The 13,486-nt window shown below is 43.8% G+C and overlaps 1 protein-coding gene across 1 annotated transcript in view; it reads right to left on the bottom strand.

The window, feature by feature from the left end:
* The window catches only part of fras1 (Fraser extracellular matrix complex subunit 1), a 226,705-nt gene that overhangs the window by 60,362 nt on the left and 152,857 nt on the right, over positions 1-13,486 (bottom strand). The window contains exons 38-41 of the mRNA XM_030723395.1: positions 11,772-11,934; positions 9,259-9,391; positions 3,421-3,611; positions 594-747 (exon numbers count right to left, since the gene is read on the bottom strand). Coding sequence (XP_030579255.1) covers positions 594-747; positions 3,421-3,611; positions 9,259-9,391; positions 11,772-11,934 — 641 coding nt within the window. The remainder of the gene's footprint in view (positions 1-593; positions 748-3,420; positions 3,612-9,258; positions 9,392-11,771; positions 11,935-13,486) is intronic.

Genomic DNA, 13,486 nt, shown 5'->3' with positions numbered 1-13,486 from the left:
CTATGTGATGTATGTGTGATATTCTAATATACTGACTTCACGTCGCTGCATATTTTTCCAGAGTTTACCTGCAGGGTTGCTGCTTGTGTTCACATATAAATCTGTTTTTGAAGCATCTCTGTTGCTTTCATATTTGAAAAATATTTATGATGCTGTAAAAACTGCTTAATCAGCAAAGTGGCTTTAAGAAGAACAACAGCTGGAAGCCTTTGAAGACACATTTCCTTCCTTCTTCTCAGTAACATTAAAGCAGTGGTTCCAGAAATCAAAGGTGCTGTTCTGATGGTGTTTTTCTGCATTCAGGATCATATTAATTTTGACTGGCTGAAATGCCCCAAACATTACAGAGCCGTACGTTTAGCTCAGAACCCAGTGTGTGCATTCCTGAGTACACTTGTTTTGGAAAGGTGTGGATTCAAGGTACTGTAGGTACTTAATCTCAGGACTGCGTCGCACTGGGATGTGTCTGTAACATTCCTTGCCTCATATATCAGTGAATGGAGGGTAAAGATGTTTCTGGAAGGCTGTTTTCAGTCCCAGCCCAGATATGGCAAAAAAAAAAGGGAAAGCCTCTACAGTCTGTCTGTGCTCACCGTAGCTGGGAATTCTGATGATGGTGAAGAGGATCTCATTCTCGGGTGTGTCCTGATCGTGGACGCTAAGAGACGAGTTGGTGATGACGACTCCGGAGTTTTCCTCCACGTGGATGCTGCTGACGGACACCACCGGCTCTTTGTCCTCTTTACTCTGCTGAAAGAGAACCCATGAACAATTTTAGGAGATGCACTCCCATCTTTGACTATTTCTGGAATAACTGCATATTTTCCTCAACAACAGAACACCAGCTTCACAACACAGAGACAAACAATTTCACCTCAGTTTTTTTGATTATGGGAGATTATTGGCCTGATGAAGTAGAGGAGATCATGGAATCACTCATCGACTCCTGTTGCTGTTTTTTATTGGTGATGTCGTCCAGTTTCTGCTTCCTGTCCCGATGCTTTGACACCATCCATGATCGACCCAAACATTTTATTTGGATTTCCTCCTGAGGGAGGGGGCTGTATGATCCTTTCAGGTCTCTTGCTGGGGGGTCATGCTTCCAGGGGTTGCATACTACCAGCTCCACATTAATACACAGTGTGAAAGACTTATTATATACAGGTCCCGTGTGCAAATACACACACAGCTCGCTGACAGCCTCATCAATTCAACCCGAGAGCTAACACAAGCTTAAGTGACGGATTTGGATGCTCAGTTTGTTTATGATGGAGGGAGAAGAACAGGATGAGCCTGAGGACAGAGCAGTTCTCCCTGAGAGGCAGTCTGCTGCTGCTCAAGGACAGCAGCAAAAAATAAAAAGAGCAGCTGAGTAAGATGTTTTTTTTTTATTTTTAAATTACTAATAGAGCATGCAGCTCTTAAAACCTTGTTTCATCACTTTTTCATCAGCACAGTCACGACTTAATCAGTGTAAACTTTTACAGCTGTGCACCAACTTCAGCTGCTGAAAACTCTTTTGGGTCTTTTTCAACCTTTATCAGCTTCTTTTGAAGAACAGACATCATCAATGAGGCGGCTTATTGAGTTCAGACTAATTAAGCTCAGTTATTTGGACTGATGGAGCTGCAAGGGGAAATGCAAGAGGCTTTCCAAACTGAAGCATCACATCATTTGAAGAGTGGAAAATGCGTTGCTTCCAGAATGATGTCTCTAAAGCCACCTTATTTAGGTGTGTTTGGGATCAGTGTCCTGTTGCAGGAGTCAGTTCAGCTGTCAGACAGGTGGCCTCACAGGTGACTCTAGAATACTTTGGTGTACAGAGGAGTTCGTGTTCCACTCAGTGGCTGCAGAGTGCCCAGGTCCTGCAAAACAAACCCAAATCCTCCCCCTCCACCACCCTGCTGACAGCTGGTATGTGCTGGCTTTCACCAATCGTGGTGCTGGGCATTATGGCCAAGCATCTCCACTTCAGTCTCACCTGTTCGCAGGATCTTATTGCAGAGGTTTTGTGTTTTGCCCAGATGCAGATGTGCAACCCTGAGCTGTGCTGCTGTTATTTTCAGAGAGAAGGCCTTCTCCTGCAACGCTTCCAAACAAGCCACACGTGTTCAGTCTTTTTCTAAGTGCACCATCAGGAACTTTAACATTTAACCTGCTAACTGAGGCCTGAGATGGAGCTCTTGGGTTTTTTGCAGTTTGTCAGAGCATTGCTGCGTCTGACCTCGTAGGGTGAATTTGCTGGGACATCCACTCCTGGGAAGACTGGCAGCAGTCTTGTTTTTCACTTGTGAATAATTTTTCTCACTGTAGAATGACGGACTTTCAAATTGTTTGGAAATGATCTTATGACCTTATGACAGCAACAACCGCTTCTCTGCATGTTTTTCCTCCCTAACACACAGCTGAGGGCTCCAGACCAGCAAACTGCCAAAACACCAGCTCAGACTCGCTGATGATCAGCGACTCAGCCTCTCAGTTCCTGGTGCAGCAGTAAGCATATGGTTAGTGTTTAGTTATTTAAGCAGTAAACTCTGTGGCTTAACAATGAATTGTCCTCAGAAATAAAATGGTTTCCTGTGTATGGATCCACTGTGCTAACCAAGCTTGCTAGCACCAGCGGATGACTGCCCCCCCCTTCCCTTCGTACATGGTCACATTTGGTCATAATGCTTGAGGCTTTAAAATGGGGCCAGTGGGGTTTGTCGCGGTGGTTACTCCCCATCTGTGGTGTACAGTCCACTCCACACTGCCAACAGTATTCATTCGTCTGCCTTCACACACATATGAACCTGAGTGACATCCATTCTTAATCCAGACGGTCTAATATGATGTGGGCCCCCCCTTTGCAGCTATAACAGCTTCAACTCTTCCGGGAAGTCTTTCCACTGGTTTAGGAGTGTTTATGGGAATTTCTGACCATTCTTCCAGAAGCACATCTGTGAGCAGCTGCTTGGCCATGGAAACCCATTCCATGAAGCTCTCTACACTCTGTTCTTGAGCTGATCTGAAGGCCACATGAAGGTTGGAGGTCTGTAGTGATTGACTCTGACTTTGACTTTGTTATAATCCCACTAACAGCTGACTGTGGAATATTTAGCAGTGACTGGACTTGTTGCACAGGTATCATCCTATCACGGTACCACGCTGGGATTCACTGAGCTCCTGAGAGCGACCCATTCTTTCACTGATGTTGGTAGAAGCAGTCTGCATGCCGAGGTGCTGGTTTATACACCTGGATTCAGTGAGTGGATACTTTTGGCGATATAGTGTGTATAAAATACAAATGAATGACGGTGCCACAGTATATTTAACACAATGACCTTGAAAAAGTCAGAGAGGAGAAACAAAATCTCTTAATTAAACTTTAATCACTATAACTCTATAAGCTCTAGTAGCAGCTCTTTGGGTTTTCCTTACCTGGATGTCAATTTCCACACTGAAAGCTTCTGTCTGGATGAGCCCGTCGCTGATGTAGAGGCTGAAGATGTCCTGCTTGGTTTGAGGTTTACGCTGACTGTCCTGGACGTAGGAGATATGGCCGGACGTGAGGTCCTCCACAGAGAAAGGAGCATCAGGGGTGACAACACGTGAGCCTCCAACTGAGCCGCCTGATGGACGAGAAGAGACGACCCTTAGAAAACGTGTCTATCCTGCTCAGCATTCAAATTCAAACTTCATAAATTAATCTCCGGTATTAGACAAATTCATTTTTTTCTTAAATTCCTCCTTGTGCTGTAAAAATTAGTACACACAGTCCCACACGCTGACGTAGCCATTTCTACTCTGCAACATTTATTTTACTCAAAGAACTCATCTACCCCTCAGGTGACCAGTTAGCAGGCCATCACTTATAACATCTGACAGCAATATTTGTCTTCTTCCTCCCATCAGCCCTTTCATTTTACCAGAACTGGTCCACAAAGACATTTTTACAGGTCCTCGCTGTTCTTTAAGAAAGCACACTTTGGCTGTGATGGTGTGACCCGGCTGCCCTGAGGCTGAACGAGAGTCGCTGTGAATACACAAAATCCACCTTGAAACCTCTGAGGTTTGAGAGAAGGTGTGAGCGTCTTTGTCACAGAAGATGGATGACTCCATCATGAGCTGAGTCAGGGCTCTGGAGGGGAAAGCTGGCCTGTGTGTGTATGTGCGTTTACTTGCGTGGATGTGTGTAAATCAGGCGCAATAATAAATCACATCACATCCACATCATCTGCCTGTTTTATGGTGAGCAGCGGGAGTCTCTTTTCTGAGCGGGAACCCTCACAGAATTGTAATCAAAACAGGAAATCACCTGCAGCCAGCGGAGAGTTTTCCAGCATTATGTTTTTGTTGTTCTGCTCTCACCTGCAGCACCTGCTCAGAGTCACAGCAACACTGCTGTGATCACATGTCTGTCCACTGCTGCCACAACAAAGCTGCGAAAAGGAATATCGGATTTCAAGGATGCGAGCAGGCTGGAATGTGAATCCCAGAACTTTTGTTCTGGGATTTTTTTCAGCCTTGAAGGAGAAGTGTGCAGACTGCAGTGGCATCTCGTGGAATTCCCTCACAGGCGTGCAGGAAAATGTGTGGCGGCAGCTAAAAACCCCAAAGGCCTCTGCAGAGCTGTCCTTTCTTAGAAACACGGCAGACTGTGTGGAAGAGGACCTGCTCCCAATCAGATCACCCAGTCTCATAATGATAATGAAAAACAATAAATTATAATTACGGTTGATTCCACACTACTGAGAGCTTAATTCTAATTATTATAATCCATTTCTAGTTCCCCTTCTATGCCAGGTCACATAACGACGTCTGGGATTATGGCCCATCCCTGACGACATCGCTTTGTTTCGATGATGAAAATATGACGAAAATACCAAATGTGTGTTGTGGGCGACAGTTGAAGCTTTTTATCTCATGTAGGAGGATATGGCTGTGCCACAGAGCAGGCCATATTATTACACAGATAATTGTATTAAAAATGCTCCGGAGGGCTTCGACACCACCAGCAGCTCAGGTTCAGTTCAGCCACTCAAACACAGCTCAGGCTCAAAACAGCTGCCGGCGTGGGCTCACCTGTAAGCAGGTGCGCCCCAGACTTTAAACCTTTGCACTATCACTAATGGATGAGATCTAAAAACTTCACCTCATTATGAAGGTGGAAACATCCACAGAGGCTAAATCTGGTTTTTGTCTCCGACTGTAAAAATGTTGGATATTTTAACATGACAGTCGAGGGGACTGACTGACTTCTGGGCTCAGCCTCAGGTGTGTAATATGTAAATGAATGTAGGCTGCAGTGACTGCCTTTTTCCCCCATCATGCATATGATGGACTGAATAGTCAGAACTGTCCATCCATCCATTTTCTGACGCTTATCTGGGTCTTGGCCATGGGGGCTGCAGTCTAAGCAGAGAAGCCCAGAAGTCCCTCTCCTGAGCCACCTCCTCCAGCTCCTCTGGGGAAACACTGAGGCATTCCCAAGTCATCTGAGAGATGTAATCTCTCCAGTGTGTCCTCGGTCTGCCCCGAGGCCTCCTCCCAGCAGGACACAGCCGAAACACCTCACCTAGGTGGCACCCAGGAGGTGTCCTAGATGTGGAGGAGTAGTGGCTGTATTCTGAGCCCCTTCCAAATGACCGAGATCCTGACCTTAACTTCCTTTATATTGCAAGGTAAAGAGGGTGGCTGTGGCTAAGGAGGGAGAGCAGGTCGTCTAGTAATTGGAAGGATGTTGGTTTGATCCCTGGCTGCTCCAGTCTGTATGCCAAAGTATCCTTGGGCAGAATACTGAACCTCGAGTTGCTCCCGATGTGTTCATCAGTGTGTGAATGTTGGACAGAAAGTGCTTGTATAACTGAATGGGTGAATGTGCCATGCTGTACAAAGTGCTATATAAGAATTGGTCCATTGATCATTTAACGACAATATTACAGAGAAAACCCAACAATCGCCTTCCCACATCGCTAAGTAGGGTGGTTCCTTTAAACAGGAAGAGAGGTCCCAGAGCTCCAGGATCAGAGGGGGGCAGCCATCTACCATGACTGGTTGGTGGTGAGAGAAAAGAGGAAAGGAGAGCAGCAGGAGTCAAGGACAAAAACCCAACCAATTAAAGGCAGTAGACAAAGCAGCAGATGAACACACGGGGAGTTTTCCTTCCAGGACCTCAGGGGCCAAACTGATGCTGTATTCTGCACATGTGAGCTTTATACTTAAGTCATTATTTAACTTCAAACTGGAAAATGTCTACACTGCACTGCCGCACGCATCTCTGCCTCTGTGCCAATTATTCAACTGTTATGTATTTTGTTAGGGGAAAAGCCATTTTCCATATAAATGCTGCCATTGTGTGAGAGCTTTGTTTTTTCATGTGTGTGTTTTGAACAAACAAATTAATGCAAAACCTCAACATCAGCATGCGAGTCGATGCTTTTTGTGTGTAGGCACATCTGCATATCGACATTAAAACCCCGCGTGTGCTGGTTTTGTTGCCAGCACATTGACGGTGACACTGACTGGCCTCCCCTGTGCCCCGGTGACAGCAGAAAACCCATCACCCCGTGCCGCCGACTGATGCTGCTGAATACCAACGACTCCAGCTGCCATCAAGGACGGTCCGCGGGGACACGGAGGGGAAAGATTGGTGCCAGCTGGTTATCTACAGCTGCAGACACTATAAATATCTGACTCCACAAATTTATCCTTCATTATGTCTGCAGACAACACTTTCCTGCATGTACAATGGAGGAGCCCAATGACCCCATTATTATTACCATGGCTGCACACCTACATATGCAGCTCAGTATGAACATTTTCTGCCCTTAACGGTTAAAATGGTACAAATGATATGACTTACTGGTTTTAATGAGGTTTTATTTTTGCAGCAAGCAGTGTTAATTTTGACAGCAACTTTTGATTTAGTTTTAGTCATAATTTAGTCATCTGAATAGTTTGAGTTTTAGTCTAGTTTTATGTTGGTCGACTAAAATATAAATGGTTTAAAATGTAAATGCTTTTTCTTCAGTTCCCTTGAATTAGTCATTATACACACACGAAATTAAACATTTATTAAAAGTTATGGAATATTATTAATGCTTGAAAGAGCAACACACACACAAACATATTGAACATACAACATCTTTATTTACCTGACCCTGTTTATTGAGCATAACAATAAAATATTGATGAGTGGGTCTGCTGTGCCTGAAAGACTCACAGGCTAGTGTGTCCTTCCTGGGTTTAGCTAAAATTTGTGCAACTGTGCATTTGATTGGATGTTTTCCTAACTTGTCCCGCCCTGTCACAAAATTAAATCAGTTCTGATTGGATGTCGTCCCCACCAAGCATTTTCATCTCGTTGACGAAAGTGTCAATTAGTTTTGTTTATTTTTTTATCCTTTTAGGCAGGTTTTATCTAGTTATCGTCTTGTTTTTGTCATGAAAAAAAGGGTCACTGACGAAAACTACAATGAAAATAATTCGTCAATGAAATTAACACTGGCAGCAAGTTGAACTTCTAAAGTGTAAAGGTTTCTTCTTGGATTTGGAGTGTACACTCAGTGATTTATTCTGCATTGTGGGAGCCCCACATCAGGAAATAGGTGGCTGTAGCTCAGGAGGTAGAGCGGGTCACCTACTGATCGGAAGGTCGGTGGTTCGATTCCTGGCTGCTCCAGGCTGCATGCCGAAGTATGCTTGGGCAAGATACTGAACCCCAAGTTGCTCTCTGACACAAGCATCGGAGTGTGAGTGTGTGAATGTTAGACAGTAAGCACTTAGCTTAGTTACTCGTGGAAGTGCTTGTATGAATGGGGTAAATGTGTTATATAAGCACTTTGAGTGCTCAGAGTAGAAAAGCGCTCTATAGTCCATTTACTCATAAGTAAACCCACGTTTTATATTTAGTCGATATCCTGAATGACGCAGTCTTTCATTCACTCTGTTAATGATACTGTATATAGCAACCTATCTATGTGTCATACAGTCCATAGACGCAACTCTCTAAACAAGCTTGGTAGAATCAGCTGACAATTTAACACCTATCCTTACTGCCAAAATATGTCCAAAATGTTAATGTTGAAGCTTCAAAACAAAAACCAATGTGTGATACACTTGACATACAGGCCTAGAGACCAGCTGGGGACCCCCAATCACAGGTCACTAGGGAAAAATGTGTATTCCCCAACCAGTTGGTAAGTGGTTGCTGGAGGCTGCGGGAGGTTACTAGCAGGAAGAGCACAATGTACAACCTGCAAGTGACCAAATCAACTGCAAGGTTTTTGGTTCAGTGCCCTCTTGTGTGGATTATGTGGATTAACCCTCTAACACTGTGCAGTCGCCGCTGATACACCTGTTACCTGCCCTTACTTGACGTGAACAGCTGGTTAATACGAGCGTTTCACCGCTGAGACGTACTTTGAATTACCGTAATTACGCTGCAGTTTGTCCTATCGGAAAAAATTCAGTTTCTGAAAGCAGAGAAATTGCACTTCATGCCCAACATAGGGTTATTACGGTAACTGTTGCCAGAAGTCCACAAACGGCAGGACATTTGAAGTATGTTCTGTTGCAGGTGACATGTTTGGTATCAAAGGGTTAAAGGAACCGAGGGCCGTCTCTCGTAGACTTCCTTATAACCACACTTCTTGTTGCAACCAGAGCAGTCGCCCCCTGATGGCCATCAGAAACAGTCAAAAGCATTAGCTTCACTTTTCAAAGCCTTAAGCTATGCCCATCTTTGATATACAGTCTGTGCTAGCTAATGTTGGCTAATAACTTTACACTTGGATACACATATGGTCCCTACTGGCTTCATAACATTGATTTGACTTTGAATTTTTCCTCTTTCTGTGTCTATATCCTTTTCATTTTATGTCATTTCAACTTCCATTCTGCTCTTGCAATGATACAATTTCCCAGAGGGGATCGGTTCCTCTTCAGCTCATGTCAGCTTTTTCATTTTTCCAAACAGTAACTCTCAGGAGCAGAAGAAAGAGCAGCGGCGGCTGGGTGAGCCTCAACACTGTGAAACTTCAACAATTGTCCCAACTAATCCACAGCACAATCAAACTGAGACAGATGGCATCGGCACTGCAGGGAATTCACCGAGCATTGTGTGCATAGGAATGTGACACAAATAGAAATGTGAAAATTATTCTGCGTAACAGATGCAGTGTGTCACATCATGAGCCAAAGTCAATTCAGCTTCCTGCAACAATATTCACACTCCGAATATCTGCAGCGTCATGCTATCACACTGACAGCTCTCACCTCTCTTGGTGTTTTCAATGAAACCATATTTAGGAGGACTGATGAGCCAAACCAGCAGGTCCTTCTTGGGCGTGTCCACATCTGACACTGTGATGTCATCCGTAGACAGCTGCACACGACCGCCTTCCTCCACCTAGACATGGATAGTAAAAAAAAAACACACCAAATAATTGAATAGTCTCACAGAGGATGGTCTTTAACTGGGAGATCCCGGTTCTCACGCTTGAGTCTAAAATATGGTTACTACTATTTAGCTGTTTAATATTTTAATCTTATTATTTATTTAAAGCCCTAAGAAAAAATTCAGTGCAGGCTCATAAAAAACTCCAGAAAAACAAATCCCTTTTCTACATTTGAAACTGATTAAAAACTTATGAAAACTGGAAATCCAAATCTTTACAAGGACCTTGAGAGATGAATACACAGTAGATGTTAAATTATTCGGTGCTCTTTTCTGCCTTCATCACATTCTTTTAATTTCCCAAAACAAGTCAATCTCGTTAAGTACTGAAGAGGTCCCACTTTTGGGTATATTTACTGACTCAGAAAATTAAAGGTTTTTCCTCCTACAGCCAAAAAGTAACAGTATCCAAGAAAGAGACTGTTCTTGGAAAGAGATTTCACTTCATATCTTTCATGAAGGGTGAAATTCCCAAAGGGACATCATATCCCAGATAAAGCCCACAGATGACGCAAAGCTCTTTTTCTGTGTGTTTGTCATTCCCTTTATGATATCTTTCTGATTTTTAGTCCCCAAAGGAAACAAATGCAGTCATGAGGGAAAACAAAGATACCAGCTGACGTTTAAAAAGGGAAAACAGTCCAGATATTCACCATTGTTGGTTTCTGTGTCTTTACTGATAATGTCAAACTGAGGTAACACCCTTGTATGTGTTAGGTTTTACAAAAGAAGACTTTCTTCAAGAAAACTGAAGGAAGCCGATGTCCTTGTCACGTAGTGACCAGGCAAACATCGTTAAGACAGAGACTGTATGTGTTGTTGTTTTGAGAACGGTGTCGGTGTAATCACACATCCTTGCTTGACTCTGGTGGTTATTTTGAAAGGCTCGATTTCAGATCCATTGTTTGTTAGTACGGTGGCCTTCATGTTGTCATGTAGTCACCAAAGGATGCAGATGAATTTAATAGGGCATCCAATTTTAGATAGGACAGTCCACACTGCTGGTTGATTCACCATGTTGAAGGCCTTTAACAGATCTGTGAAGGCCACGTACAATGGCCGATTCTGTCCTCGGCTTTTTTTCTGAAGCTGTCTTGCTGTAAATATCGTATCGACCGTGCATGTCTGAAGCCACATTGTGATTCGGTCAGTACAGTCTTGGTGGTTGGTACAGTAAAAGATAGCAAGGATTTTTCCCGCGATCAACAACAGAAACATTCCTCAGGAGTTTTCATAGATGGTCTGTCTCGTCCCCTGTCGTGAACAATAAGGGTATCCCCTACTGTAGGTCTGCAGGGATTACTTCCTTTTCCCAGATCTTGACAGTCAGAACATTTAGCTGTTGGGTTAGTGCAGGGCCTTTGTACTTAAATATTTCAGCGGGAATGCCATCAGGTCCAGAGACTTTGTTGTTCTTCATTTGACAGATGACTGTCTGCACCTCCTCGAGGTTGGGGGTGTTTGCTAACTCCTCTCTGATGGGCAGTTGTGGAATGTGGTCCAACACTTTCTCTTCCACTGTGGAGTACTGGTTCAACAAACCCTAAAAATACTCTCTCTAGCAACAGTTAATGGCACCATTGTCGGTCCAGATCTCACATTTGTCTGTGGATTGCAAAGGGGTATGGTCACTGCTGGTAGGACTGTAAACAGTTCTAGTCGCACTGAAGAAAGCACAGGTAGCGCCAGAATCTGCAAGGCGCTGAAGCTCTACAGCCTTGTTACACCACCATCAACTCTGCCTTAGCTCTTGAAAACCTCTTTCTTTCTGACACCAAGAGGCCTGGAAACCTTTCCTCTTTGCCTCTATTATAGAACATATCTCCGAGTCATTCTCGTCTAACCAATCTTGGTGAACACGCTTTTGAAAACCAATTGTATTAACACAAGCATCGAGGATTGCACTCTTCAAGTTGGACCAGTGCTCCCCGATGTCATCAGGGTACCGATCCTTGGAGATTTTATTTCCAAAGGAGGGTGCTCGCTCTTCTTGCTCCTCAGGATCTTTAAGACAAGTGACGCTCAATTTGAGTCTACACAGCTTCCAGTTTAGAAATGCCTTTCATGAAAGGCATTCAACTTTCAATGTGGAACAACTTTTTAACAGAGACCCTCACGCTACCTATGAAGATCATGTGACAGGATTCCTAATTTGTTTCAAATGTAAAGCAGATGCTTTAAAAAAAACTCCTGTAAAACTATTTTACGCTGTACTTAGATATGCTTCTGAATCCATTTAAATATTTTGTCAGCTGCCTTGTTGTATGTACCTCTATTAAGTGTGTAATATTTTCACATACACATTTGTATGGATGAGACAGTGCATGTGTACCTTGATGCTGCTGCGAACAGTGACCACCGGCGGCTGTCTGGGCGTGGAGGTGATGGTGATGGTGCACATCTGGTTGTCAAGGCGATTGCTGTCTCCATCGTAGACAACAAAGTGGAAGATGTCAGTCACCGGCTGACTTCCCGTCTCTAATGAAGTGATGTACCTGCAGATTGAGATTATGTTTAAAACAGGTATTTTCATGAATATCTTTATTTATCCATGCAGTTTCTAATATCCAGTTCTAGGTTGGAGGGGCAGCAGTATAACCACAGGCGGCCTGACCTCCTTCTCTCCAACCACCAGCTGACAGACACAGGTCCAGATTTACTGTCTGCAATGGGGAAAAATTCTCCACCTCTCGTTCTTCTGGGGGGACACCAAGGTGTACAGCGATCTCTCTGGGCAGAGGGATGGTTTCAGCAGTAGTGGTGCAGCAGCATCTGTGGCTGACTGGGACAGGACTGTTTGTTTGGACAAGGGTTATTCATTCCATTCTTGACCTGCGAGTCTCTGGATGTACAAGTTCAACATGCTAACACTCAGACAGCTTTTGAATGCAGTTGGACCGGGGCACTGGATTACAACAGCCGATCTAACTGATGCTTACTTTCATGTGGCCGTACACGTGGACCACAGGCAGTTTATGAGGTTTGCATTCAAGGGCACAGCCTACGAATACCTGGTGACGCCATTTGAGCTGTTTCTCACTTCAGCCACGACACATGGGGACGTGATGTCCCATACTATGTGTGTTGAACCTCGTTCCTCTCGTTCGTGGAACAGAAATTAGAGACTGAATAGTTCATTTCCAGGGAAGACAAGAGACAAAATCTCTCTTCCAGGAGGCGTCCTGGTCAGATACCAGACTCAACTCTTCCAATGTGGAGGACCAGAACTTTGACTCTTCTCAAATGACTGAGCTCCTCATCCTATCACGCTAATGCTGAGCCCAGACACTGTCTGGGGATATATCTGCAACCTCATTTGGTCCACTATCCACAGCTCCAGTTCACAGGGGAGAACAGGGATGAAGATTCATCTGTAAATATTTTTATTGTTTACAGTTTTAATAAAAGAAGAAAAAAAAGAAAGGACTCGAAAACAAAGAAACTTAACAAAAAGTCTGATCCTCCCTTTCATCACACGACAATCCAAGAAACTCAAGAAGTCTCCTCCAGAAAAATCCTGATAGAATTTAAATCCAAATCTGTCACATTCAAACAAAAAGTCCTGAAATGCATACGTTTAATAATGAGTCTGATACAATAATTCTTTGTGAGTGGATCTGTTTATGTGTTAAGTCCTGGATTGATAGAGGACTTAGCTCAGATTTGTTTTAGCCCTCCCACAGTGATACAGTTGCTAATCTCTGCAAAGCACTAATAAAATTGAAAGCCATGCCAGTATAATCTCCTCTAATCCCATTCAATTCTTTAAAAACAATTCTCAGCTCTTGTTTGTATGAGCTAGTGCCAACAAAGACTAAACTAATACAGACTGTTTGAAGTTTGCCCTCAGAGACTGTCCTGCGCTGCAGCTAATCAGGGCCTGCATTATGGAAATGAAGCAGCAAGCACGTGAATATTTATGTTTCATTTTAGTGCCTCTCAGAGGGAGCCTCACTACCACTTGCAGGTAATAGAGCCATGCTGACTGGCTTTGCTTATGGCAACAGGCTGAGTCATTGAACATAATGGGAGGAAGACTACTGAATA

This window comes from Archocentrus centrarchus, unplaced genomic scaffold (assembly GCF_007364275.1).
Source record: "Archocentrus centrarchus isolate MPI-CPG fArcCen1 unplaced genomic scaffold, fArcCen1 scaffold_26_ctg1, whole genome shotgun sequence".
NCBI classification, from domain to species: Eukaryota; Metazoa; Chordata; class Actinopteri; order Cichliformes; family Cichlidae; genus Archocentrus; species Archocentrus centrarchus.
This window is presented reverse-complemented; position numbering and strand designations above follow the sequence as displayed.